Here is a 26,760-nt window from a genome sequence, read left to right on the forward strand (position 1 = left end):
TCCAGACTGTCTGCTTTTACTCCGGGGATTGGTATTGATATTTATTTTCCCCAGAAAGCAGGTAAGGAGAAATGGGTATATAACAGAAAATAGTATTTGAAACTTTGAGTCAGGATTTTCCCAGTGATGGCCAGGAGAGGGCTGTGTGGAGAGAGGTTGAACTCTCCTACTGTCTTGCTCAGAAGCTTAGCACTTCTGCTTTTTTGGTTTGTTTTTTTTTTTTTTCTTTTCTGTTTTTGTTTTGTTTATCAAAATGAGTTCTCAAGAACTTCAGCTGAGCCCCTCTAACCCTCAAATCTAGCCATTTTCTCCATCTCTACTGCCTCTTCCTTCAGTACATAAACATAAGTCCATCTTCAAAAAAGCTTTGAGAAAAAGAGACCTTTAACTCATCCTCTTTTCAGATGCCACCTCTCTCCTTCCTTTCACAGCTATGATTTTGTTTTTTATAAGGATGGCATAAATATGCTTGCTGTCTCCATTTCTGTACCAACTTACCAATTCTTCCACTTTAGAATTTTAGAGATCAATTTCTTCTACAGCATTCTCTCTTCTACTTTTCTGTTGAGGCCCTAACAGTATTCTCTAGCCTGACCTCCCTTCCAATCTGTTATCAACAAACTTTTTGCTTGTGTATCCCCAGAACAAGTTGAAAAACTATTCCCTTTGTATACTTTTGTTGGCCCCAAATTCTTCATCATGAGCTTTTCTTGTGTAAGTTAGGTTCTGCCCTTTAGACCTACTGAAACATAAAGTTAAATAGGCCCAGCAATAATTCATAGCAGGACAGAAGTAGTACATCCAGAATTGGGTATGGACAGGATCAGGGGCACAAATAAGCTCTACCAGCAGATGACCTAGACATTCATGTCACCGTTTTTGCACCAATGCCTCTGCCCTCAACTCATACCTATGGTTACATAGGAAGTGAGGTCCCTTTGATCAGCTAACAAGGAAAAAAAGCAAAATTTAATTTGCTGATAGGTCTGAATGGTACATGGATGCAAGTAGAAAATGAACTGTGTCTGTACTATAGCCCCACCCTGAGGTGATCCTGAAAGACAGTGGCCAGGAAAATTCTCCCAAAGGATAAATCCTCAGTGGTGCACCTGGCCATTCACTTTGTGTGGAAATGTAGCAGTAGTTAAAATATGTATGGACTCACAGCACTGGCAGTTGACTTGGCTGGTTGACTGGGGACCTGGCAGGAGAAAGAAAGATGGACAAAAAGGGGCACCTGGGTGGCACGGTCAGCTGAGCATCCGATCATGATCTCACAGCTCATGAGTTTGAGCCCTGCATCAGACTATGTGCTGACAGCTCAGAGTCTAGAGCCTGCTTCAGATTCTGTGTCGCCATCTTTCTCTACCCTCCCCCCCCCCCCGCCACATGGGCTCACTTGCTCTCTCTCAAAAATAAGTGCACATGAAAAAAAAAACAGACAAGAAGGTCTGGGAGAAGGGTACCTGGGTGGCTCAGTCGATTACATGTCCGACTCTTGGTTTTTGTTCAGGTCGTGATCTCACGGTTTTGTGAGTCAAGCCCCGCATTGGGCCCTGCACTGGTAGCATGAAGCCTGCTTGGGATTCTCTGTCTCTGCTCTCTGCCCCTCCCCACTCATGCTGTCTTTGTCTCTGTCAAAAATAAACTTAAAAAAAAACAAAAGGTCAGAGAGAGAGAGGAGTATATAGGTGGACTCTGAGTAGACAAGAAGTGTACAGATGCCCTGCAGAGAGTATCTACCCTGAAAGAGGCCCTAAAGAACAAGTAGGAAGAATAACTTACCAGTTGATGGCCCCCAGATGCTATCAGCCACCTCGGTACCAGCACAATGGGTATGTGAATGGAGCAGCCATGGTAGCAGGAATGGGAGTAATACATGGATCCAAGAACATAGGCTCCACTCGCAAAAGCTGAGGCCACTGCTGAATGCCCAAACTAGCAGCAATTAAGCCAATGCTGAGCCCCCCAAATGGCAATATTCCTCAAGGAGAGCAACCAGGCTGGATGACAAGTTGACTGCGTTGGATACTCTCCATCCTGGAAAAGGCAACCATTTATTTTGACTGAAATTGCTACATTCTGGGCGTTTGCTTTTTCTGCCTGCAGGGTCTCAGCCAGCACCAGTGTCTTTTGAGTGTTACTGAATGTCTGACCTATTGACATAGGATCCCATATAACAGTGCATCAGACCAAAGGACCCATTCATTGCACAGCAAAGGAGGCATGACTGTGGCACGTGACCATGGGATCCACTGGCCTTATCACATTCTATACCATCCAGATGCCAGCATGAACAGAGAGAAGGAGTGGACTGTAAAGGCATAGCTGAGGTTCCAGCACAGAGATGATACCAACTAAGGATAGGGTACCACCTTCCATGACACCATGTACACTCTGTCAACAGTCAGTGTGGTGCTGTGTCCCAATAAGAACAGACAGGTCCAGAAGCAAGTGGTGGAAGTAGGAGTGGCTTCACGTACCATTAAGCCCAGTGATCCCATTGGGTATTTCTCACTGCACCTGTGAACTTTGAGGGTTTTGAGGCCCTGGTTCCCAAAATGGGAGTATTTTCATCAGGGGCTATAACAAAAATCCCATTGAACTTTAACCTTCAGGTGCCACCAGACACTTTGAGCCCCTTATGCCAAGGGACCAGCAGGCAAGGAGCAGGCGTCACCATCCTAGCAGCAGTAATTGACCCTGATTAGCAGGAAGAGCCAGGGCTACAGTTACACAATGGGAGCAAAGAGGAAGATACTTTGTTAGCACCCAGACAGTCCAGCTGGCTGTGTCTTTGTTACCCCATTGCTCAATGTTGAGAGTAAATAGAGAAGTGCAGCAACTATGGCCAGAAAAGGACACCGTGACTAGGCACTCAGCTTAAGTGCTTCCTGAGGGTGAGAAGCATCTAAAATGGATAGAAGAGGAAGATGATGTTATCTAGTTGGGGCCTCAAGACCAGCTGTTGGGGGAAACGTGGCTTATCCCATGAACCATCGGCTTCCTGCAGAAAAATCCAGCTGCTCCCAAAACTTACGCAAAGAAGTGGATCTGAGTAGCAAACAGAAGGAACAGTGGACACCATGATATGCCATTGCAGGTCCACCTTCATGACTGAAGAGCTTCTTGTTCCTAGGTACTTTGAGTGTTGTTGGCTGACAGCCCTCAGTTATCAGTCCTCTAGGAATTGCCCTCATGTGATGGAGCTTCCTCGCCCGAGGTAACACCTTCCTCTCTGGGGCATGCATCCAGTGACTCGCTGAAGCCAGCATATAAAGGCCTGGTCCCCCCACCCCAATTCAGGACAACTCAAAAGGCCATCATCCCAGCTTCAGAACTCTGTGGGGTCAGGCCTTTGTGGAGATGACTTGGCACCCCACTTTCTCCCTCTGACCAGGACTGCTTCCTTCCCTTCCTCCATAGGTGTTGAACCAGAGAACACCCCCAGTACCACATCACATGCTAATCTTTATCTCACAGTCTGCTGCCCAGGGAACCCAACTCTGTCCTCAAGATCAATACAGTCTGTCTGTCCAGAGAACTGGTATTGGGAGTCGGCTCATGGACTCTCTTTGCCTAGAAAGTGCTAGGGGCCCTGAATACTCCCCTCTCCAGATGTCTTTCTCTGGTATCCCTTAGCAGATGCCCTTGCCCTCTGACCCATCCTTCCTCGTGGCAGGTTCCTCATGCAGGCTCCAGGTCCTAGACTAGACATAATCTCTCCCGGTTTGGGGATCTGGCAGTTAGGAAGCACCAATTTATTGGTTTAGCAGCATTTGTAAAAATCACTTCTCAGGCATTCCCCAGAGAGTTAAATGGGCCCACTCTAAATTAATTAGGATTTGATGCCCATGCCTTGGTCCCTTTTCCCCAGTACTTGGAAAGTAAGTTGTCTAAGACTGATGCAAACCCTGGGTTCCAATGGTCAGGCTAAGAGGCAGCAGTAATTGCCTTCTCCTTGCTTCAAAATGGTATGTAACCCAAAGCTCTATTCATCTATTATTTAGAACGGAAAGTATTTACAACATTTATCCACTTATTCATCCATCCGTATGTGAGATCTTTTCATAGCAGGCAGTTTCCCCTAATTCACAACCTAAAAACAATTCAGGAAAACATGTGTTCTTGTCATCAAGGATACAGCTTGAGCTGCCAGGCCAAAGCACTTCAGGTCAAGTCTTCCAGAACCAGATCAAAATCCCTTCGACAAAAGAGACATCCCGGTCCTTAAACAAGAGATTAGTAACAGCCTAGGGCTGCTTTGACCATCTTCACCACCTTTGGGGAGAAATTACCTGAGCCCATGAGAAGAACGGAGAGAGAGAGAGAAATAGTGTCTTGACATCATCATTTGAGTACTTGGATCCCGCCAAGTCACTGTTTCAGTTATGCAAACCAATAAATTAATTCCATTTAAGATAGTTCTGTGTTAAGAGTTCTGTATCTTGGAGCTGTAAGTATTCTGACAAAACCTTTGCTTTCCAGGCCCTCACGGGCTGGATCCCTCCACCTTATTACTCTCCTCCTGTGGGTTATCACCACTTCAAAACACTGACTCATTGCTTCCCCCCCCCCCCCAAAGCCTGTCCCTTTCTTACTGTCACACCATTGATTACATTATTCTCATGAGAACCTGCCCATTCTTCAATGCCTGTATTAAGTCTCTCCTTCATGAAGCCTTCCGAGACCATTAGTCTCAAGGGGCATCAAACTGCTTTTGTCAGGTCTCTGCAGGTCTTGTAGATTTCCTCTTTCCTGACAGCTGGACTAGAAGGCCCTCAAGAACGAGGATCGTATGAATTCATATATTTGCATCCTTCACAAAGCACACTATGTTCATTTGGTGAGTGAACATTGCATAAGAAAGCAAGCCTCCCTGCCCCTAACGAAGTAATGTAAAAAACAAGACATAAGGCCTGTGCAACCTAATAGTCTGTGTGTTCAAGTGAACATATGCACAAATTTCTCTCACCACTCTTACTAGAGCACAAGGAAGCAAACAGGTGGGAAAGCATGAATAAGGGATGGCCTTCCCTTTTGAAAACAAAACCCACCCACCACCCCAGTGTTATTCCACAAGGAACCTCTCTGCCAATAGTTGGGGCACCAGAAATCTGGGTGAGAGAACCCCAAGAGGAAGGTAACACCAAGGTGGAGGACCGAGTTACAGGGTCTTGTCAGACCTCGCCATTAAGGGAAGGTCCTTTACAAGGCTAGTTGCCATTTTTGCTACAGAGACCAGGAGAACTGGAAGCTTCCAAACAGGGCTGCCTGCAGGCCCGGTAACTCCAGCCCCATTCTCAGAGCCTTTCAAGCCCTTAAGTAAGATGGAACCACAGATGTCTCTTTGAAAGTTTTACATCACCAAACTCTCCAGAGACATGGTTGTCCAAAGGGCTGAGGGGCCTCTATGTCTTCTTGAACTCATGTTACAAAGCCCCTCACCATTCACTGTGGTTTTTTTTTTTTTCCCACTCAGCTGAGTGGGCAGACCAGGCCAACATAAATCTTTGCGCTTTAAGAAACCGCTGAAATCTCTCCTGAGGAAACTTCCCCTGCCCACAGCAGCAAAGCCAAGCGTTTTCCCCCAAGTGAGGAACTGTTACATTAATTCTCAAAGTGGGCACCTAACAGAGAGCCTTCACTTTAGGTACACCATTCAAAGAGTCATTTTCTCCCCTCCACGTGCCTCCCAAACGTTAACTAAAATGCCACTCCCAGAAAAAAATGCAGGGGAGAAGATTTCGGGCTATTTGGAAACAAGGGCCAAAAAGTTTTTTAGTTCCTTTGTCTCCCCACAGAACCTTGTGACCTGAGTTTAGTGGCTGATGGTGTAGACATCTGTGGGTGCGATGTCAGCTGAAGATTCTCTAGTTATTTTAAGAAAACTGCTCTTCCCCAAGACCCAACCACCTCTTCCTCTGTTCTCCAAGGTTCTCTCCTTGCTGCCCTTCGCATCCTGCATCTTCTCATCTGTGAGCCCTTCTAAGCCCACACTGCTGACTCTGCCTCCATGCCATGAGATTGGTCTCTTCCCCTTCCGCAAGCTTCCAGGCCCCCACACCACTTCCCATTTCCCACACCCTCAGGCTCTGACACTTAACAGGAGTTGGGCCTCTGTCACACTGTCACCAGTCATTAAAAGAAACCTGGATCCCTCCTGTCTCTTCTCAAAACCTTTCCAGGATTCCCCACTGCTTTTAGTGCCTTCAATGGGCCTCTCACCTTTCTAACCTCTTCTCTCACTACATCCGGGCCTCCAGTTGTGCTTCTGCTCGCTATTCCTTCAGTGGGAACTCCCCACGCCCTACCTCCAAATTCTCACGGTAAGCCTGGTTCAAGGTGCCCTCCTCCGTGAAGCCTTTTGTAATCGCTCAAGTCATAACCAGCCTCCCCTCTTGACACAGCACTTTCCCCAACTGTCCATTAGACCACTTACTTCACTGCCTGTTTGTGAACAAGACCATCTCCTGAACTAAGAATACAAAATTCTTGGAGACGGGGGCCACTGGTCATCTTGTTTCTTCTCATGGTGCCTAAGGGCGCCTCATATACAACACGGGCCATTTGTAAAGATCTGAAATGAGATGAGACAGAGCACATCCTAGCTTTCAGGAAAGATGTGTATTCTTCCAAAGGGGAAGAAAAAAAAAAAAAAAAAAAAAAAAAAAGAACACCTAAACAGGCTGCTCCTCAAAGGGAGCCCTAAACCCTTCTGCCATGATATACATTTGGCCTAGTGTGTCGGCTGAACGAAGGGAAGATGGGTAGCCACATGAGGCGTGGACACTAAAGGCAGGATCCTTCTACAAGTTACATTCCTGGAACTGTCTCCACTCGCATGCCTCTCCCTGTAAGTAAGTAATCATTCCCTGTGGTTTCAAAAGGAAGTGCAGCAACTTCTCCAAGTCCTAGCTCTGAAGAAGTCTATTTCTTTCCGCATCATGGCTGGGGTTCAGAAGCAGCTTTCTCTTCTGCAGCTAACCAGCAGCTGCAGAGAAGAGCTCAGGGTCTGAAGACAGGGACCGGGCTGGAGGTGTCTATTGCTCCTACCCTTGGGACCCTGGTGTGGAAGGTCTCAGGATTAGGGGGGGGTCTTAGGGGTGAAAATGCCTTGCATGGAGTAAGCACATGCAAGTCCCTTCTTTTCTTTTTATTTGATTACACACTTCATCAATTTCTCCTGCTTCTCTAAGAGGAAGGGAACAAACCAAATCAGGGAAACTGCAACAGAAAAATGACAGGGAGCCACTGGCATTTACATTCTTATTTGTAGTTTGTTTTGTTTTGCTTTTTAATTTTTTTTTTCTAGAAAAAAAAAAAAAAACACAACCAGGGGGATATATATGACAAACTATCAGTGTCAGGATGGCAGGGAAAAAGAGAAAGGCCAGAGGTATGGGGAGCTAATAAAAAGTGGGTTCCAAATCACATGGAACGGTCCACAGGGTCATGTCTGGGTCCTCATGAGATGACTGGTCACTTTGGCATGCGTGTTTGGTGCCCGGTCTCTTGGTCTGCCTGCTTGGACACCCACGGTCTGAGAGAGCTGGCCACACCCTGGAGATCTGCCAAAGGCAAACTCGGACTTTACAGACAGACGTAAGACTTAATTTAGCTCCTTGGCTTTGTGCTCAGGTATCATACTGCGGTCTTTCTTGCCGAAAAGTCTGGAAGAGTGTGAGAGTCACCATGGGACACACGCTGGCATCACAGTGAACTCCAGGCAGCCGCTCACTCGTGCACAGACATGGTCTTCACCTCCCACGCAGGCATCTGTCCAGATGTCCCCAGGACGACAGGCTGAAGAAGGACGAGATACAAGACAGTCCCTTTCTAGCCCCAACCCAACAGTGGTATCCATTCTCCGGTCTTGTTCGGTCTGTTGCCCGTGAAAGGAAATTGGGATCCAATCTGCTTTTCAGCTCGGCATTGGACACTGATTCCAAAGAAGCCCGGCCATCTGGATCCACACTGAAGATCTCTCACGTTTCTCCCACTTGTGCCCCAGATCTCAGGGCAGAGTTTCCAGCCAGACCCAAAGCTATGTGTGGCAAACAGGATAGCCAGAGTGATGGCTGGGCAAGGAAGAGCCAGCGGCACACTCCTAGACCAGACAGAGTACATTCGAGAAGAGAAGAGGGGCATGCAGCAAGCCGTTGCCCCAAGTCACAGTCCAGGGGACACACTGAGCCTGAAGAACACAGCCAGGTCCGTTAGTCCGACAGGGTGGTGTTGACACCTCACGCGATGGGACCCCACTGGTGGCGGTTCCTATGTGGAGAGTGGCGGGTTTCCTGCCCTACTGTGGCCCCTGTTCCTGCACGGAGGCCAGGTTACATCTCAGTGCCACAGTCCTGAGGAGCACCACGCTGGCCGGCCAGCCAGGCCACAGTCCTCAGCCCCTCGGGGGCTGCCGGGGCTCTGGGTTCCACAGGAAGGGCCCAGGGAGCCGGGTCACTGCAGGGGAGGGAGCAAGGGAAGAGGCTGCATTCTGCTGGGAGAGGTTCAGGGAGGACCTACCTGGGAGGAGTGGTGGCCCCAAACACTGCGGAGCCAAAAGGAATGGGATACGTGTCTGAAAAAACGACAACAGTCTTGTCGCTAGTTTAAAAACAATATTGTTGCTGTTGGTTGTTTTGCTTGATCCTTCTAAAACCACTCACGTTTTAAAAGGTGAAGGGGCTAGGGAGATTTGGCCCCCCTCACTCTGATCCTTTATGGGCACCAGGGGGGCCTCAGGCCCACGCCAGCTGCTGCTCTCTTTGCCTGGGCTCCAGTCACCCAAGCAAGGGCAGGGCGGGGAGAGCACTGGCTCTGCTTCCCGACAGCAATTCCTTCTTCCCATAAAACCAGAACACACGTAACGGGAAGTCCAAAGACTAAAGTGCAGAGAATTCCGTGGAGTGGACGGCCCGGTACTGGGGCCCTCCAAGAAGGAATGGGGGGGTGGGGTCAGTCCAGGGTTACAACTGTGGGACAAACACGGACTGTTATGAAGTAAGCCTGCAGGGCATAGCCCCCTTTCCCTTTGCACCTGCTGACACTTCTATCTGGGACTGTCCACTGTCAGCAGCATCCCAAGGAAAGTCCCGGTTTCGAAGATACGGCCCATGAAGGGAGAAAAGTTGTATGACCATCCCTGGTTGGTAATGACTAGTGACCGCGAAGGGACAGGAAGGTGACAAGAGGGGAAACAGTGCATTATATAAAATCTGCGAATCCCAGGTTTCGAGAGCAGGGATACATGAACAACCTTAAAGGCAGAGTCTCTCCTGGGAAGGTTTGGTGAAATGGTCAGGATCCTACCAGTGAGGCCTGCTGGGGACAGGAGCTCCTCTGGGGGTGAGAAGCGCCGCAGAGTGGGGAGGGGCTGCTGTGGCAGAAAGCCCTCGGCCGGCATTAGGGTGTGTAGGCCGGGGGCGGCTGGAATTGGTTGATAACCTCATACTCTGCTGGGTAGGGCTCGTTCTCCTCCATCTCGGAGAGCAGCTCTAGGGCCTGCTCCTCCTCCTCTGTGGGGTAGTGGCGCAGGAGGTTGGCTGCTGTGGCCAGGATCGAGGCTCCACCGGCTCCTGCCACCAGGTAGAAACTAACAGCAAAGGTGACATAGACCTGGGAGCCATGGTACTTCTTATGTTGCTGCTGCTGGGCCAGGATGAGTTCAGAAGCCCAGTAGGAAAAGCCGATGACGGTGGCACACTGCAGGACTGGGGGACAGAGCGACAGCATGGGGATTAGTAGGCACCCTGCAGCCAGGATGCTCAAAGAACCAACTGCAGCCTCTCCGCCCAAACCTCATTCTCAGAGAACCTGCCCGGCTCCAGACACTGCAGTGGGGAGCTCTCTTGGCCGGGAAAATTCTCGGGCTGGGGCTGGGCCCAGAGGCCCGACCCCTTCTTGGCCAGTCAGAGTCTCTGCGTCTCAAGAATTTGGAATTGGGATATCAGGCTGCTATACGTCACTGTGTGTTTGAAAGGGATAGACCAGCTCATGCAGTTTGGGGGTGGAATCGGCACCACCACAAGTCAAATCAACACAGCAGCCCAGTCATGAGGGAGGACAGAGGCTGCACCTAATAGAGAAAGGTGGCACGCAGGGAAGCAGGAAGAGAGAAGGCGATGAGACCAGGTACTCCAGGGGAGATACAGTGAGACACCCCGGTTTCCTTCCCTGCTTGTGCCAGGCCCCGTGAACCCCAGCTGAGCTTCGACTCCAGTTCTTAGAGAGCACAGAGATTTCTTGTGGAATACGAACAATATTCCCTCTCCACAGCTGGGCCGAGTGGCTCTGTGGCCCTGGCAGGCATAAATGCGAATGAAAGAAACAAGCTGCTATTACAACTCCATGCTTTGTGAAAGGCTAAAGCTGAAATAAGAATCTGGAATGGTGTCTGCTCACAGAAGCCCCTAGGACCCCAACTGCAACTCCAGACGGGGTGCCTCCGCCCTGTGGCAGTTCCTTCCCCACCGTGAGCAGGCCCAAGCGTACCTGTAAGGATGTGGGCGAAGGCATAGCGACGGGTGATCTTCAGAGCTGGATGCTTGGGCCCAAAGACATCTAGGAGGAACGCAGAGAGACTACACAGGATGCCCAGGAAGCAGAAGGCGGCGATGACCCGCAAGAGCAGTACTGTCTGGGGATTCATGCAGAAGTCTGTAGGGGAAGAACCAGATCTTCAGGGCCCCAAGCAACACCTTGGTGCAGAAAGCCTCCCGCCGGGAGGCGTTTGTCCCCCTCTACCACAGTCCTGGGGAACCAGGGGAGTACTGGACCGAGCAGTCTTGGCTCCTGCTCCAGCTGGCCTCCACAGGAGATGGAACAGCAGACAGGAACCCTGGTCACTGCTCCCATGAGCCTCAGGTCCTTCTTCCCTTTCCAACAAAATCAGCCTGAGTGAAGGGCTCCACTTCCTCGTGCTTGCCACCCTCTGCTAACCATTTGTAAAGACCTTGACGATTAGCCTGACATGGTAACCCACTCTGCGAAAAGCGTGCTTTGGGCTGGCAGGAAAAGCCCACTGACTTCTGAGCTGGGACGGCCGAAGAGGCTAAGGCCAGAGGCCGATTAATGTTGACTGTCTATCTAGCCGCTCATTCATTCCCTTGTTCAAAAAGAAGGTGAAGCAGTTTACAAAAACAGAGAATTAGAAGAGTGCTAAATAAACCAGGAAAGAGGGTAGACTAGTAAGTCACATTTATTTTTGCTCCCTCCTTGCACGCTACTAAAACAAAAGAAAAAAAATTTAAGGCATAAACCCACACAAAGAGGAGAGGGGCAAAACAAAATTCTGGAAACTGGAAATTAAAAGGAGTTAGAACTACTCAGAATGGACTTAACATACTAGGTAAGCCCAAGTAGCCCACTAGATAAGCTTTTCCCAGATGTGGGAAAAGCTAAGAAGCAATTAGTTTACACCACAAAAGCCTAACAGACTCCGAAACTGACAGCCCCCGACACCTTCTAAAATGAGGCCAAGGCTATTGAGGGGTGCATGCTCTACCCAAACGAGGGAGTGAACCAAGAAAAAGGAAGATGCTGAAACAAGAGCCCCAACACTCAGAGTCCAGAGTCCCCAGGGTCATGGAGAAGGGAGGTCCCAGGATGACAACCATCACCAGACACAAACAGCAAACTTCTAGGACTTTAGAAACTTCTTTAAAAAAAAAAAAAAAAATCATCGGGGCGCCTGGGTGGCTCAGTTGGTTAAGCGGCCGACTTCGGCTCAGGTCATGATCTCGCGGTCTGTGGGTTTGAGCCCCAGGTCGGGCTCTGTGCTGACAGCTCGGAGCCTGGAGCCTGTTTCAGATTCTGTGTCTCCCTCGCTCTGACCCTCCCCCGTTCATGCTCTGTCCCTCTCTGTCTCAAAAATAAATAAACGTTAAAAAAAAAAATTAAAAAAAAAATCATCTAGACAACACTGTTCCATTGTATATCTATGCAAACTACTAGAGCTCCCAGAATCACATAGAATAAAGGCCCATCCAAGAAGAAACCATTTTAGGCTTTGGTAGAAAGAAATGGGCCTTCACTAACTCTCCCCCTTCTATTCTAACCATGGGCAAATTCTTCTTTCATTTAGGCCATGGGTCACCAACTGATTTAGGGCAATTTGGAAAGGGCCGGCAGGACTTAGACTATAGGCTTCTTTCCTGAGTCTTGATCTGAGGCTGACACTGACAGGCTGTGGGATGATGGTCATCAATCTAGTTCACATGAAAATCGCAAGGGTGCTGGCTGAGAGCATGTTCCCAGGCCCCAGAGATTCTGAGCTCTCAGCCTGAAGCAGGGCCTAGGGATCTGGATTTTAGCAAGCAGCCCAGGTAATTCCCAGGCAGGTGGGCCAGGCCTTACATTCCAAGAAACACTGACCCCAGACCTATGACGGAAAGTGGACTGCTGAAGAATAGTCCAGGAACCTGGAGAGACGACCTGAACCCCACAAGGCAGGCTCAAACCAACAGACACTGGCATCACTGGATCTTGGGCAGAGGGTCTGGCCTCCCACCCTGAAGAACCAGACCAAGAGGCTCTGGGCCTTTGTGACAGCATGCATTCCCTGCCTCAGGCTCAGAATTCACCCGGCAGATGTTGGCTGAGCTCACACAGGACTCCTATGCCTCCATCTGGCTGCAGATCATTCATTAAGCTGCCCCAGAGCTATCTGCCGCTCTCTTGTCAGGTGACCATCTGTTTTGGGTCCCATCATCCAGCCTGGGAAACCGTCTGCTGCTAAGAGGCTTGCCTATGAGTGAGCTCTGCCAGCAACCAGGACCAGCCTTCGCTTAACCCAGCCCTGCATCGCCTAAGACAGCGCTATGGCCTGAAGGAGTCTAGAAACCCACAGGCCTCACTGAAAGAAAAGCTCCTGGAGGCAGGAGGCTGTCTCCTGCCTTTGCTTGAATATTGTTAAAAGCTCTCTGAGACAGTTCTTCTTGGGCTCCACACGGCACATAGCAGGGACGGGACAGGACGGGACAAAAGTGTTCTTCTAGTGCTTCCAAGAATAACCTGAGAACGGCAGGGTGTAAGGGCTTACATCACACTCGGCGCTGCAGCAGGCTGTGTTCTGATTTCAGCAGCATTACTTAATGTGGCCAGACACTCTGAGTGGTGCTTTAATTGTGGTTCTTAAAAATCAACTAGGGGCACCTGGGTGGCTCGGTTGATTAAGCATCTGACTTCTGCTCAGGTCATGATCTCATGGTTCCTGTGTTTGAGCCCCACATGGGACTCCACACGGAGAGTATGGAGCCCGCTTGGGGTCCTCTCTCTCCCTCTCTCTCTCTCTCTCTCTTTCTCTGTCTCTCTCCCTCCCCCTCCCCCACTTGCACTTTCTATCAAAATAAATAAATAAATAAACAAACCAAATTTCGGAGTGCCTGGGTGACTCAGTTGGTTGAACATCTGACTCTTGATCTAGGCTCAGGTCAAGGTCTTGAGGTTTCGGAGTTCAGGCCCCACATCAGGCTCTGTGCGAAAAGCACCGAGCCTGCCTGAGATCCTGTCCCCCTCTCTCTCTGCCCCTCCCCTACTCACACACATGCATGCACATGTGCACGCGTGCTCTCTCTCCCTCAAAAATAAACTTAAAGAAAAAAAATCAACTAAATTTTAACAATTAGTTTTAACTGAAAGAAGTAATACATCAGTGCTTCAGACACTTTCTTTGGCTGCATAGGGAGTACAGGATGTTCGTTTTATTACCATCCTTAAAAATACATTTATTATATATACTCCTATTATGTCTTATGTTTCATAATACACTTATTTCAATAATAACGAAGACGTGCACGTGATAAAAACCTTCAGAGAGGACGTCCCTACCCTTCCAAATGCCCAACTGCCCCACCCAAGAGACAAATATTATTGGTGGTTTCTTGTGTACCCCTCCAGGAATAGCCTGTGTGCACAGATGGGTCATACATTATTTTAGTTGGGGCACCTGGCTGGCTTGATCAGTAGAGCATGTTACTCTTGACCTTGAGGTTGTGAATGCAAGCCCCACATTGGGTGTAGAGCCTACTTTAAAAAAAAAAAAAAAAAAAAGTGTTACTTTAGGTATGCCTCACTCCACACTGGGGGATTCATCACACAGCTCAGATGAGGAATCGGAGGCTCCAGGAGGTCAAGGGACTTCCTCCAGGTCACACAGCACAGTTAAGACTCCAAACCCGCATCAGCCTCCCTTGCATCATGAGGCTTGGAATCATCAAGCACCAGACTTAGCCGTTTCATTCTTTCCTAATGGAAGTAATCAATCAAATCCTAAAGAGCGGTATTTGAACGAAGGGTCAGAAGTTAATACGAATGCTGTCAGAGCCATCCTCAGAGCCAGTGGCTGCTGAGCTCACTAACGGAACAGCTGGAAGCATGAAAGCTCTTCTAGGCAAGAAAGGCTTGGGTCATTGAGCCATGAGAAGTGGGAATCACTGGGCAAAACCTGCTCGGTGTGGTCTGGGCTTCTGCAGCCATCGGTCTGGCTCTTGAAAGCAGTGGGGGGGCGCCTGGGTGGCGCAGTCGGTTAAGCCTCCGACTTCAGCCAGGTCACGATCTCGCGGTCCGTGGGTTCGAGCCCCGCGTCGGGCTCTGGGCTGATGGCTCAGAGCCTGGAGCCTGTTTCCGATTCTGTGTCTCCCTCTCTCTCTGCCCCTCCCCCTTTCATGCTCTGTCTCTCTCTGTCCCAAAAATAAATAAAAAACATTGAAAAAAAAAAAAAAAAAAAAAAAGAAAGAAAGCAGTGGGGACGCCAGAAAGGCACCGAATCCTAGACCGACCACAGACTCTGTGTTACCTTGAGCAAGTCACTTAACTGCCCTGCTCTCTCATCTAGCAAATGAAAGCAGTAACACCTGCTCCCTCTATGAAGGGGTGTGCCGAAAGAGTCAACTCACACCATGCCAGGAATGGGCCTGTACGGACTGCCACTGGCCCACTCTCTCGGCACTGGGGCTGTTATGGCTGGGCCACAGCTGTGTCATCCCCGGCGTGCCTTTCCTCCTTCCACTGGTACTTCCTCCTCTGCACACGTCAGCCAGTGTGGGCCAGGGAAAGAGCCGACTAAAGCCAGACTGAGAATCTGCCCACAAGAGTGATAATGTGGTACAGAGAAAGAGCTTTTGACCCAAAATTCAAATGAGTTTTGTTTCAATATGACCGCCTTTCTCTACTCCAAAGCTGTGAGTAAACCCTCAGGCATGGTGGGGAAGCGAAATACAAACTTCCCTTGTAGGGGCGCCGGGGTGGCTTAGTCGGTTGGGCGTCCGACTTTGGCTCAGGTCATGATCTCATGGTTTGTGGGTTCGAGCCCTACGTTGGGCTCTGTGCTGACAGCTCAGAGCCTGGAGCCTGCTTTGGATTTGTGTATCTCCCTCGTTTTTTGCTCCTCCCCGGCTTGCACTCTGTGTGTGTCTCTCTCTCAAAAATAAATAAAGAAAGAAGTAAATAAACATTAAAAAGTGTTTTAAAAAATAAAATAAACTTCCCTTGGAGTGATGTTTACAGATACCCCAGGAGTCTGCCTCATATCCCAAGAAGTCTTTCATCAGAGAGTCTCCGAGCACACAGAAAAGCCAGGCAGAGTTATTGCAGACATGCTTAGAACTCAGCTCAGACTCTCCCAGGGTCAGGATCTCAATGTCTGTTTCTCTCCTCCCCTGCCAGACATCAGTATGGCAGGGAGGGCAACGAATATCCACTCCCTTGAGGGTTGCTAAAGGGAAAAAAAAAATCCCCAAATGTTATGTATGTATTATTTTTTTTTTTAATTTTTTAACGTTTATTTATTTTTGAGAGAGAGAGAGAGAGACAGAGCATGAACGGGGGAGGGGCAGAAAGAGAGGGAGACACAGAATCGGAAGCAGGCTCCAGGCTCTGAGCCATCAGCCCAGAGCCCGATGCGGGGCTCGAACTCACGGAACGTGAGATCGTGACCTGAGCTGAAGTCAGACGCTTAACCGACTGAGCCACCCAGGCGCCCCAAGTATTATTTTATTTGTGGAGAGAAATGGCATATGGGGCAGGGTCCTAATTTTAAATTCAAACCAGTGGTACAGTCTACTACACTCTAGTAAGTCAGAGAACACATCCTCTTCTCCAGTTGTGCTGTTTATTTTGGTAATTATTGCTGACTGTCCCCTCCAGTCACCAGGGAAGAAGGCAGCTGCTGTGTAATAGGATCCCAAGGAACTGACTTTGCCCAAGGTCACTGGTGAGTCACTGGGATGGATTTGTTTTGAAGGCCCTGGCTCTTCCTGTCTACCTGCCCATTGCTCTCACCCCCTCCTCCTGCAGGCAGGAGGGTTAAAGTGGCTTCTGGACAGTTCCCTTCTTCTGTCTCATCCTCCATCCCTTCACCCCTCACTGGAGTCTCAGCGAGTCAGAGGCACTTCCCCCTTGCCCCAATCCTTCTCAGAGTTCATCTATCCCACCTGCACAGCTCACTGTGACTTTTTAGCTTCCAGACAGGCTTCTGACACAGGACTCCAACAGGGCCCTCTAGTGCCTGGCTGGGTATTACCACAGATACTAAAGGTTCTAGCTGAGCTGCCTCTGGGGACAGGCCCGGCAGGCATTGAAAGTGCCAGCTGCATTAGTCACCACTCAGCAGGCACACTGGCCCTCCCTGGAAGGGCCTTGATCTTCGTGGCTTGTTGTCAACTGTGATTCATTGACTTCAAATCCCAAACTTCCTCATTCTCCAAAGATGCTTCCTGAAGCTGTGAGCTGCCCTTTGCTGGCCACACTTGATAGCAGGGACTGGGGCTCAGAAGGAAAAATTATCTGGGGCTCTGCTGCCTGGGGCCACTAGCAGTCTGAGCATATCTATGGACCTGGGCCCAGGGTGAAGAGCTGTGTGAGAAGCAGGCACCCCCTGGAGAGTGGAAGAATTCAGGACCAAATCTTTTGAGCCAGCCAGCATTTGCCAAAGCCTTCTGGGGCTCTGCAAGTGACAGCAAGAGGGTGAGTGGCTTTGCCTCAGGATCACCAACTTGAGCTGGAATGCTGAGGCCACGAGGGATAAGAAGCACAGCTTTGGCTGGGCTTGTGAGAAAAACTCTACTAGAATGGGGAGATAATAAGCCTTGGACAGCTCCAATAGAAGGAAAAAGAAACCTCGAGTGTACAAAGTACGGTGCTAAGAGTGGAGGTCCACCACCACCTGAGCCTGAGACCTTTGTGAAGTGAGGTTAGGACGTTAGGACAGTACTTACCAAAGAAAGATATTCAGAAGAAACTAAAGCCAGACATGGAGTGTGCTTAGCACAACGCCTAGCACTCAAGAAGGGGGGCTGCGAAACAGGAAGGCACTGCTCCAAAGCCTGCCGGCCCCATCTACTCCCCTTCACCTGCAGAGACCTGGTACGGCCTGTTCTCCCTCTGGTAGCATCTATAGGCATCAGATCTGTGCCCCGCAGCTCTGCTCCCTCCTGAGATATGGAATATCCCAGGCTTTCATGCTAGGACATGGGTTAGGCCCTAAGGATCAACATAATTGCACAGGAAAGCCCATGTCTAAAGGCCCATGGGGTACCAAAAACCCAACAGGTACAGAGAAAAGGAAGAAGAGAAGCCATCAGGGACCTCCTGATTCCTTGCCTTGTTCTCTGAGAGTTCATGAGGTACCACTGGCACCTTCCTTATTAATAGACACCCACATGTTCCTAGCTTGCAATGGCCAACAAGGTGGCCACGGAAAAGTAGGTTGAAACTATCCATGGGGTAAGATCACTAAACGCATGAGTAAATGTAATGTAAAGATTAAGGCAACATGCTTTATAAAAGACCAAATCTGGCTTGAAAAACTTAAAAAGGGTAAATATATACGTCAACAAAAGAGAACCTGCATCAAGAATTTGTTTTTATTTTTTAAATGCCTTTAACAAGGATGCACACCAATGTGGAACACTCATGAGATCATTCTCTATGACACTCAAGTAAAACAAAGGTGAAGAAACAGGAGACAGCATCATTTTATACTGGACTCGATAGATGTCAGCAGCCTTAGCTCGGCCCCCAGTTGTGTGACCCTGGAGAGATCACTTCACTTCTCTCAGACACAGCTTGCTGGGCCTCTGAAATAAGGACATGGGACCAGAGTGCCTCTCCCTCCATCACACAGATTCTGTGAGCCTCTCCAGGAATGATTTGAAAGGGGGGAAGCACCATGAACTCTCTCCCAGTTTGCAGGGGACAGGTTACACTGGAACAGCAGATGATCAGTGGCAAAGATCTAGATGAAGTAATGGAAAGGCAGCAACTGTGCTCCAAGGTAGGTAGTGTGCTGAGGGTAGAACCATCCAGGCTCTACTCAAGCTGGATGGCTTTTCTGCCACCAGCTACACGCCAGAGAAAAAGCTGCACGTCACGAGGCCTCCATCATGTGTATAACTTGGGTCTCAGTGAGCCCAACCAGCAAATTTCATCACGGTGAAATGTAGAAGTAAACAAGAAACCCCCATCCTGTTCTCTACAAAACTATCCTAAAACATCGAAAACTCCAGAGAGATTCAAAACAGCAAGAGAACTCTTAGAGAAAGACAACATTAGGCTCTAAGGATAGGGTTTTTCAGACTAGGCCTGCAGAAGTGGCATATAATCCAAAGCACAGGAGAGAATTTGACCTTTTCACTAAATCCCAGTGCCTGAATCCTTAAAGAGGCAAAGTGGAGATAGCTAATGCTTCCGATACATAGGGAAGTAAACATCTGGAATGCATCACAGATGGGGGTGGCCCAGGGAGAAAATATGAAGACCTTCATAAACGGTTCAAAAGACCTTGGAGGTAATGAACTGTGCTGTTACTAAGGGCTTTTGGGGATTCTCTGACCATTTTGGGGGTTGAAGCCAGGCAAGTGCAGTCCTGCTTCCCACCACACAGCCTTTACTTTCATTACTGGAGACAGGGCTGGGCAGGATAACCTATGAGGCTCCCTGGGACAGCCCCCCCACCCCCCACGCCCACACCCACCTCCGGAAATTTTGGTCTCCTCTGTGCCCAAGTAAAGAGAACAGTCCCTTTCTCCTCTCCTGGCCACCGGGCTAGGAAGCATGATGAAGAACAAAGCAATCTTACTTCACTCGAGCCCACCCGCTTGTCAAGGTTCCAAGAGACAAATTCCGATTGTTTTACCGAGGGGGCAATGGAACTGACTTCTGGTTATCGAAAATGCCATAAACTCCCTTTTTCTCTGGCAAAAACCCAGTTATGATAGAACTCTAAAATATCTATTGAAAGCTGGCCACACTAAAGTTCCTCTTCCTCCCTCCATCTGGCTGCCCCCAAAGAAACCTTCCTATATTCGGTAGGTTCCTCATAAAGGGGCAGCTAATTGTGATGCCCAGCACCCTTATCAGTTCTCGATATACAGCGCCCTTCCTTAGGCAGAATCCTAAAATAACAGCAGTCCAGATTAGCACGGCGTAAGAAGTAGGTGCCTGGCTGAATAACATCAGAATTAATGAGGGGCCAGACCCCAAACAGAGCCACCTGGTGGGCATGTACACCAGGCAAGAATGGGGGTGTTTTCTTAAAGCCAAGTGCCTGCCCCTGGCTATCTCTGCTCCAGCCCGCACCGCATTCTGTTCTCCACCAAGGATGTCCTTATCGCTCAGAAAGAAGAGGGCCGGCGCGCAGCGCCCTCACCTTTCAGCAGGTCCGGGTGCACGTAGCCCAGCACGTCGGAGACCCCCAGCTCCTGACGAGAACAGGTGCCACCGTGGATGTGCAGCCAGGCAGGCTCCGCGAGGGCAGTGCACAGCGCCGTGATGGACAGGGCACCCGGCAGAGCCGAGGCCAGACTACGCTCCGGCTGCTTGGGCAGAGCGCTGCCTCCAGGGCTCCTCCGCCGGCGCCCGCCGGGCAGCCCTGCGCCTCCGGGGGCGTACATGCCCGGGGCCGCCCGCCGTCGCTCCGCGGTCGCTGCTGTTCGCCGCGGACCTCCGCAGGGCGCGCTGAGCCTGCCTGTCCCGGGGAGGAGAGCAAGGCACTCGGTTCACGGAAGGGGGGGCTGGCGCAGCGCTGTCAGGGCCCACACTCGAGAATAGGGGGTGGGACCTGGGGCCAAGCATAGACAGGAGGGCTGCAGGGAGTCGGGGGGCGGGGACAGGGTCCCTGGAATGGGGCTGCGGAGGTGAGGAATAGGGACCCGGAGAGGGACGAGGGCCGGCCAGGTCTGGGCAGGCCAGAGTAGAGGCGCTAGTATCTGCCACTGATGAGAGAAAGATCTGGGGTCTCCGCCAGAGAGTGCCGAGGGGTAGAGGACCGGGCTGGGCCGCGGGGATCGGGGACCCGGGATCTGGAAACAGTCCTCTCGGGGTGCGACCTGTGGCCAGAAAGGAGCCTCCCCTACACCGACTCCTGTTCCTCACCGGTCAGCAGGCCTCAGGGCCGGTATGGCGCCGCTCAGTTCTGTCAGGGGCTCCGCAGCTGCCGGGAGCCGAGCGATCCCAGGCCCCAAACCCGCAACGCCCGGACCGACCCGGGCCGATCCACTTCCGGCTTCCTCCACCTCTGCCTCCGCCTCCTCCGGCTCCCCGCCCCGTCCCCCGCGCGCGTCACAGCCCGGGCGCGCCGCCGGCTCCCTGCGCAGGGCCTCACGGGACGGGTAGTTCGAGACTGTCCCGCGGTGCTTTCCTCCTGGGGTGGGGGGAAATTGACTACAACTCCCAGAGGGCAGCACGGCCGCAGCAGCGGGCACTTCAGTTCCCAGGAAGACCCGGGCCTTCGGGCGGAAGTGGCGGGACCCGAAGGCTTTGGAAGGCCGGAGTGGGCGTCGCGGGGGTTTGCACCGACTGGCTCGTTATCGGCGCTCCTGCATCTGCCCACCTCCTCCGCACCCTGCTCCGGGTCGTCATGAAGGACTCGCTGGTGCTGCTGGCCCGCGTCCCGGCACACCCGGACTCCCGCTGCTGGTTCTTGGCCTGGAACCCCGCGGGAACCTTGCTGGCGTCGTGCGGTGGTGACCGTAGAGTCCGCATCTGGGGAACAGAAGGTCTGTCCCGGCCTCGCTGCGCGACCCTTGCTGCCGTGGGTTCCGCGTGCGCGTAATGTGGGTGCCGGGCTTAGGGAGTGCGCAGCCTTTGGGGCAAGCCGACCCTGAATGGGGTTACAGGCTAAAGGGGAGGAGGGAGAGGCCGCCTTCAAGTTGGCCACTCTGGGAAAGACTTTTTGGGCAAAGGAGTCGGCAAGTATTGGAAGCAAAAACGTCAGTAGGCTGGAACTGTCGAGGGGATTGTGATAATTGCTGAGGCCGGAAAGGGAGAAGAGAAGGGTGGTAGGAATGTATCGTGCAGAGTAATTTGCTACACAGGGTGAAGTTTAAATTTTATCCTGAGAGCATTTGGGAGCCATTGACAGTTTTAAATCAGGAAGGTGACTCCTCAGATTTGTTTTATAAGGATGCCTCCAAAGGAAGTAGAGGAAGTTACAGCTTTCTGAAAGCATGTTGTTAAATATGCCTGTTGAGCCCAGCATGGCTCCCGCACTAGCCCTTATTATCTAACGGCATTGACAGTGCTTCTGCACGTTCTAGTGCACCCAGCTCCAGAGACTGGCCTGTCCTCTGCTTTTAGGTGACAGCTGGATCTGCAAATCTGTCCTTTCCGAAGGCCACCAGCGCACTGTGCGGAAGGTGGCCTGGTCTCCCTGTGGCAATTACCTAGCCTCTGCCAGTTTCGATGCTACCACGTGCATTTGGAAAAAGAACCAGGATGACTTTGAGGTAACCAGGCTGGATGGGAGCAGGATTGTTGCCTTTTTGCTCCCTAGGGCTGTTTCGGGAACCTGAGCCAACCTGGACTAGCTGGGCTATACCCATGTGAAGAACCCCAGGGGTCTCAGCTGTTTGATTCTTGTCTCTCTTCCCTTTTCACAGTGTGTAACGACTCTGGAGGGCCATGAAAATGAGGTCAAGTCAGTGGCCTGGGCTCCTTCTGGCAACCTCCTTGCCACCTGCAGCCGAGATAAGAGTGTGTGGGTCTGGGAAGGTGAGTCTAGGTCCTTCCAGACACAGTTGCAAGCCAGTGAACAGACTCTATATCCCTGACAGGGTCAGCTGGTGGGCTCCTTTTTTTTCCCCCCTCCCACAGTTGATGAAGAAGATGAGTATGAATGTGTCAGTGTCCTCAACTCTCATACACAGGATGTCAAGCATGTGGTTTGGCACCCAAGCCAAGAGGTAAGTGTGAGGTGAGCTATCTCGTTGGGAAGAAATTTCGGTGTGGAGTGTTATGCCCAGCCTTCCTTTCCTCTTCAGCCTCAACCTGGCTTTTATGGGGGATCTCTATCTGTGGCTAAAAGTATTTTTAATCCCTTTATAGAGACAGATCCCTGGGACTGTCCTAGCTGGGAGAGATCTTGGAAATAGGCACTTCCTGAGCCACAGAGACAAGTGCTGTGTTCCCTCTCTCCCCCACACCCCCAGCTGTTAGCCTCTGCCAGCTATGATGACACAGTGAAGCTCTACCGGGAGGAAGAGGATGATTGGGTATGCTATGCCACCCTTGAAGGCCATGAATCCACGGTGTGGAGCTTAGCCTTTGACCCCAGTGGCCAGCGCCTGGCGTCTTGCAGTGATGACCGTACTGTGCGTATCTGGCGCCAGTATCTACCAAACAACGAGCAAGGTGAGGGGCCAGAGAGCTAAAGGAGACTCCTCTTTCGTGCGGTTTATAGTCTACTAAGGGTCTGAGACATATAGATGAGTCACAGCAAATTGGGGTAGAAAGGGCATGTGCCACGAGAGGGCTCCCGAGTGAGTACTGGCAGAATCAGGGAAGACTGTGGAAGAGGAGCCATTTCATCTGAATTTGAAAGTATACAGGACTTTAACACGAGGAATTTAGCATGAGAATTCTGGGTGAATACAGAACAACATGAGCAAAGGCATTGAAGGCGTAAAAGCCTAGATTTATGTCAGGAACCCTGATTCCTTTAGATGGAGGATAGGGTGTAAAGGATTCTGGGAGAAATAAGGCAGGTTGGGTGGCTGGTTGGTGGCCTTAAAAGACAGGCCAACTAGTCAGACATAGTCCGTAGCAAAAAGTTTTTAAAAAACAGGACATTTCCTTCTCAGCATTCTGGAAAAACCCCTGTCTGGCCACAGTATGTAAGGCGGATCAGTAAGGATGGGGACAGGGGAACGAAAATGAGGTCTCAGATTGAAGGTGGGGGTAAGGGAGGGCAGACTAGGATCTCCTCCCCTGAGATGCCCGGGACACAGACATGTCTTAGGCTCAAGAGAAGTCTGTTGTGCAGGGGTGGCATGCAGCGGCTCTGACCCCAGCTGGAAATGTATCTGCACTTTGTCAGGCTTCCACTCCAGGACCATTTACGACGTTGCTTGGTAAGACCTCCATCCCCACATCCGCCCATTTGGAGAGATTTTAGAGAAGTCAAGACCCCGTGCGTCTCTCTACCACCTTTGAGAGTACATGGAAATGGAGACCAGCCACTTTCATTTATTCAAATCGGGCAGACTGTCTAGCTCAGAGCTGGCTGGCCTGAGGTTCACAGGAGCCGGGAACAGACTTACAGACCCAGGCCTGTACCTATGTTAACATCTAGGCTGTGAGGGCAGCACCAGCCTTGTGGTAGGGGTGGGTATGGGGGGTGGTCACGGCATCATACCATCCAGAAATATTTATTCTTAAAATTGGGACTCATGGCTGGGGTTTTTATGGTTGGTAACACTGACTCTACCCTTATGGAGTCTAGAAAAGCCATACCATTCATCTAGGAGAGTCCGTCAGAGGGCAGTTCTGGCCATAACTATCTGTCTGTAGGAAAAAATCCTAAGCAATGAAAAGAGTCGATGTGCATCTAAGCTTTATTTATATTAGCAAACGTTTGGGAATAACGAAAGTGACCTTAAATAAAGTATGGTGAAATTCAGTGGCCTAGTACTGTTCAAAAAAAAATGGTTAAGAATAGCTCACGACAAGGGAAACTGCTTAGGCTAAGTGAAGAAAGTGCAGCTCAGAATCGTGGAGTTTTGGGGTTGACCGGGGAAACCCAACCTAGATGGCAGCACTTGAATTCAGGGGGGACAGATTTGTGGCTGTGGTTAGTTAGGGAAGCTTTTCAGTAATAGGCGTTTAGCTGAGGCCTGCAGTTTGGGAAGAGCTGGCCAAGGACTGTAGAACCAATCTCTTGTGCCTAATTTGCCAAGGGGGGGATGGAGGAGCCACTTGCATACTCACTGATGCACATGTTCCTCTCAGGTGTCAGCTGACAGGGGCCCTGGCCACAGCTTGTGGGGATGATGCCATCCGTGTGTTTGAGGAGGATCCCAGCTCAGATCCACAGCAGCCCACCTTCTCCCTGACAGCCCACTTGCCTCAGGCCCACTCCCAGGATGTCAATTGTGTGGCCTGGAACCCTAAGGAGCAGGGGCTCCTGGCCTCCTGCAGTGACGACGGGGAGGTGGCCTTCTGGAAGTATCAGCGACCAGAAGGCATCTGAGCTACCTTCACCTTGGAGAGCTACCTTGACCTTGGACAGAATCATGGCTTCCCAGAAAATGCCGTAAGACTTTCCCAGCCCCAAGAGGACCTAGAAAAGCATCCTTGACCTTCGCTTAACTTGGCTCTCTTCCATTCACACTTGGGTAGAAGTACAGAGTCACAGAACTGCTCACTCTCCCCATCCTTTGACATGGGACCCTTGGTAAAGAGCTACAGAACATCCGGTGCATTGTGGTCATGCCACAGATCTTGCTTGCTTGAGGGCAGTGTTAAGTTCTGGGGGATGAATATAGTATTTATAATCACCTTATCTCTATGTAGAAAGGATGCCTCTTAGGCCTTTCAGAAATTGGAAGCTTTGTAGAAATAGGTCATCTGAGTCCCAAGTCCAATTTTATAAGGACATTCACAATTTAAAAGAAGTCCATGGTGAGTCCTTTTCTGAAATTGGTCCTGCCTTCCTGATTTCTTGGTAATCCTTACAGATAAGACGTTCAAATCAAGATTGAAGGAAACTTTTTAACGTAGGCTGGTTTAGGGGAAGATACACTTCTGCTTTCTCTTAGAAACCCTCGTGTATCTTCTGTGCCATATGCTGTGGTGGCAACTGAAAATGCTGAAAAATAAATGAAGACATGAACACTAGAAGTTATTATTGGCTAGGCTGTACATTCTCAGTGGGGCTAAAAATTAGTTTCTGAAAATTTTAGCACAAAAAATCTAAGAGACCGTTTGTGACCCTCTTAAAGGGCCACCAGTTATTAAATTTTCATGGCGGGGGCAAGTAGGAAAAAGATGGCTAATAAGGCTCATTGGAGGCATAATGAAAAAGGGTAGAGAATCACTCCATAGGCAATCAGTTCTTCAGTGTCACCCAGGTTGTCTTCTGCAAGTCACTTCCAAATGGGTTTTGACTTGAGGACCATCCTCAGAGCTACAGCCTTCGCCTGATTTTTTACACCACGAAAATTATGACCTTAGACTTGAAAACACACCTGAGGCAACACCTAGCACAATAGCTCTCAGAGTGTGGTCCCAAGAGCCTTTCAGGAGATCTGAGAGGTCAGCTGTTGGCACCTTGGCAGGAATAAAGGCAGCGGCAGCCAATACCAGTGGTCATGGTCTTCAGCCGCCTTGCTCTCCTGGTAAAAAAAATACTGGTAACCTCACTTAAGAAATATCCTGGATAGAACCAATAAAAAGTTTGTTAAATCTTGACCCCTAAGAATGAGCTAATATTCTGACAGTGGAAAGCATGATAAAGCCATTCTGTACACTGAAGGTGGTCTTGACAAAAAGTTGTACAGTTGAGTTACAAGCTGAATTAGGTCTTCATGGCATACCAATTTTACTCGAACTAGCAAATTGTTATTTAGAATTGGCTATTTGGCAGACATTTGCTGGGAAACAGATGGAATGAGACTTTCACTTCAAGGGAAACTGAGTGTTGCCAGTGAAAAAATAGAGCTCTCAAGCAAAAATGAGACTTGTATTGCCACCATGAACTTGACATCTTCCCAACACTTAAGACTTTTCTGATTAGATTGGTGGTACTAACAGATGTGATTTGTATGATGAAACGTGTCATTTGGAAGATTTGCCTAAGTCCATGAACCAACATTTTTCAAATGAGTCAGGCGCGATGTCACGAAATCATTCGTGGGTAAGAGATTCATTCAAAACGGGTTTTAACAATAGAGGACAAAAAGTTTATTACCGATGAGGTTTCAGATTCCACACTGCCTTTAAAAAACTCACTTGCAGAGTCTCGCTGTAGTATGTAGTAGCCGATCGCCTGAAAGGCTTGAAAAGCCCCTCCCTTTTCTGACTTTATGTCTGTATAAAATCAGCTTTACGTCATTTCACTTCAACTCAAAACAATATACAAAATTGTAGAAACAGCTATGAGAATGTCTTCCATTAAACCAGACATTAAAGATCTGTAAGGGTGCCTCGGTGGCTGTCGGTTAAGCATCTGTCCAACTCTTGATTTTAGTTCAGGTCATGATTTCACAGTTCGTGGGATTGAGCACCCCCCACCCCCCCACACACACTGCGCTCTGCACAGACACAGAGCCAGCTTGAGATTCCCTCTCTTCCTCTCTGTCCCTCTCCCACTTGCATTCTCTCAAAATAAAAAAAAATAAAAATAATTGTAGAAGTGTAAAATGCAGTCTTCTCCCTGGATTTGTTTTGGAAGGTAGTTTTCATAAAAAATTATTTTTAAATGCATTAAGTTTTGTTTTAATCTTTAGTATAGTAAAGGTCGATAGAAGATAAAATTTCTTTGGG

General features: G+C 49.7%; 2 protein-coding genes across 2 annotated transcripts; one reads left to right on the forward strand and one right to left on the reverse strand.

Annotated features, from left to right (window-relative positions):
• Positions 1-7,360: 7,360 nt before the first annotated feature.
• Positions 7,361-20,524, reverse strand: TMEM127 (transmembrane protein 127). The gene is made up of 4 exons (XM_007082377.3): positions 20,374-20,524; positions 19,649-19,966; positions 10,495-10,659; positions 7,361-9,713 (listed from the first exon to the last, which is right to left on the reverse strand). Exons 2-4 carry the CDS (start codon positions 19,890-19,892, stop codon positions 9,406-9,408), a joined length of 717 nt encoding a protein of 238 aa, XP_007082439.1. The 5' UTR covers positions 19,893-19,966; positions 20,374-20,524; the 3' UTR covers positions 7,361-9,405.
• Positions 20,525-20,668: 144 nt separating this feature from the next.
• On the forward strand, positions 20,669-26,485 carry CIAO1 (cytosolic iron-sulfur assembly component 1). Its single transcript, XM_007082378.3, has 7 exons — positions 20,669-20,996; positions 21,577-21,725; positions 21,879-21,990; positions 22,093-22,181; positions 22,428-22,629; positions 23,261-23,348; positions 24,226-26,485. The coding sequence occupies exons 1-7, from the start codon at positions 20,858-20,860 to the stop codon at positions 24,464-24,466; spliced, it is 1,020 nt and encodes a 339-aa protein (XP_007082440.1). The 5' UTR covers positions 20,669-20,857; the 3' UTR covers positions 24,467-26,485.
• The last annotated feature ends 275 nt before the right edge of the window (positions 26,486-26,760 follow it).

The sequence above is a fragment of the Panthera tigris genome, chromosome A3 (assembly GCF_018350195.1).
Source record: "Panthera tigris isolate Pti1 chromosome A3, P.tigris_Pti1_mat1.1, whole genome shotgun sequence".
Classification (NCBI taxonomy): Eukaryota; Metazoa; Chordata; class Mammalia; order Carnivora; family Felidae; genus Panthera; species Panthera tigris.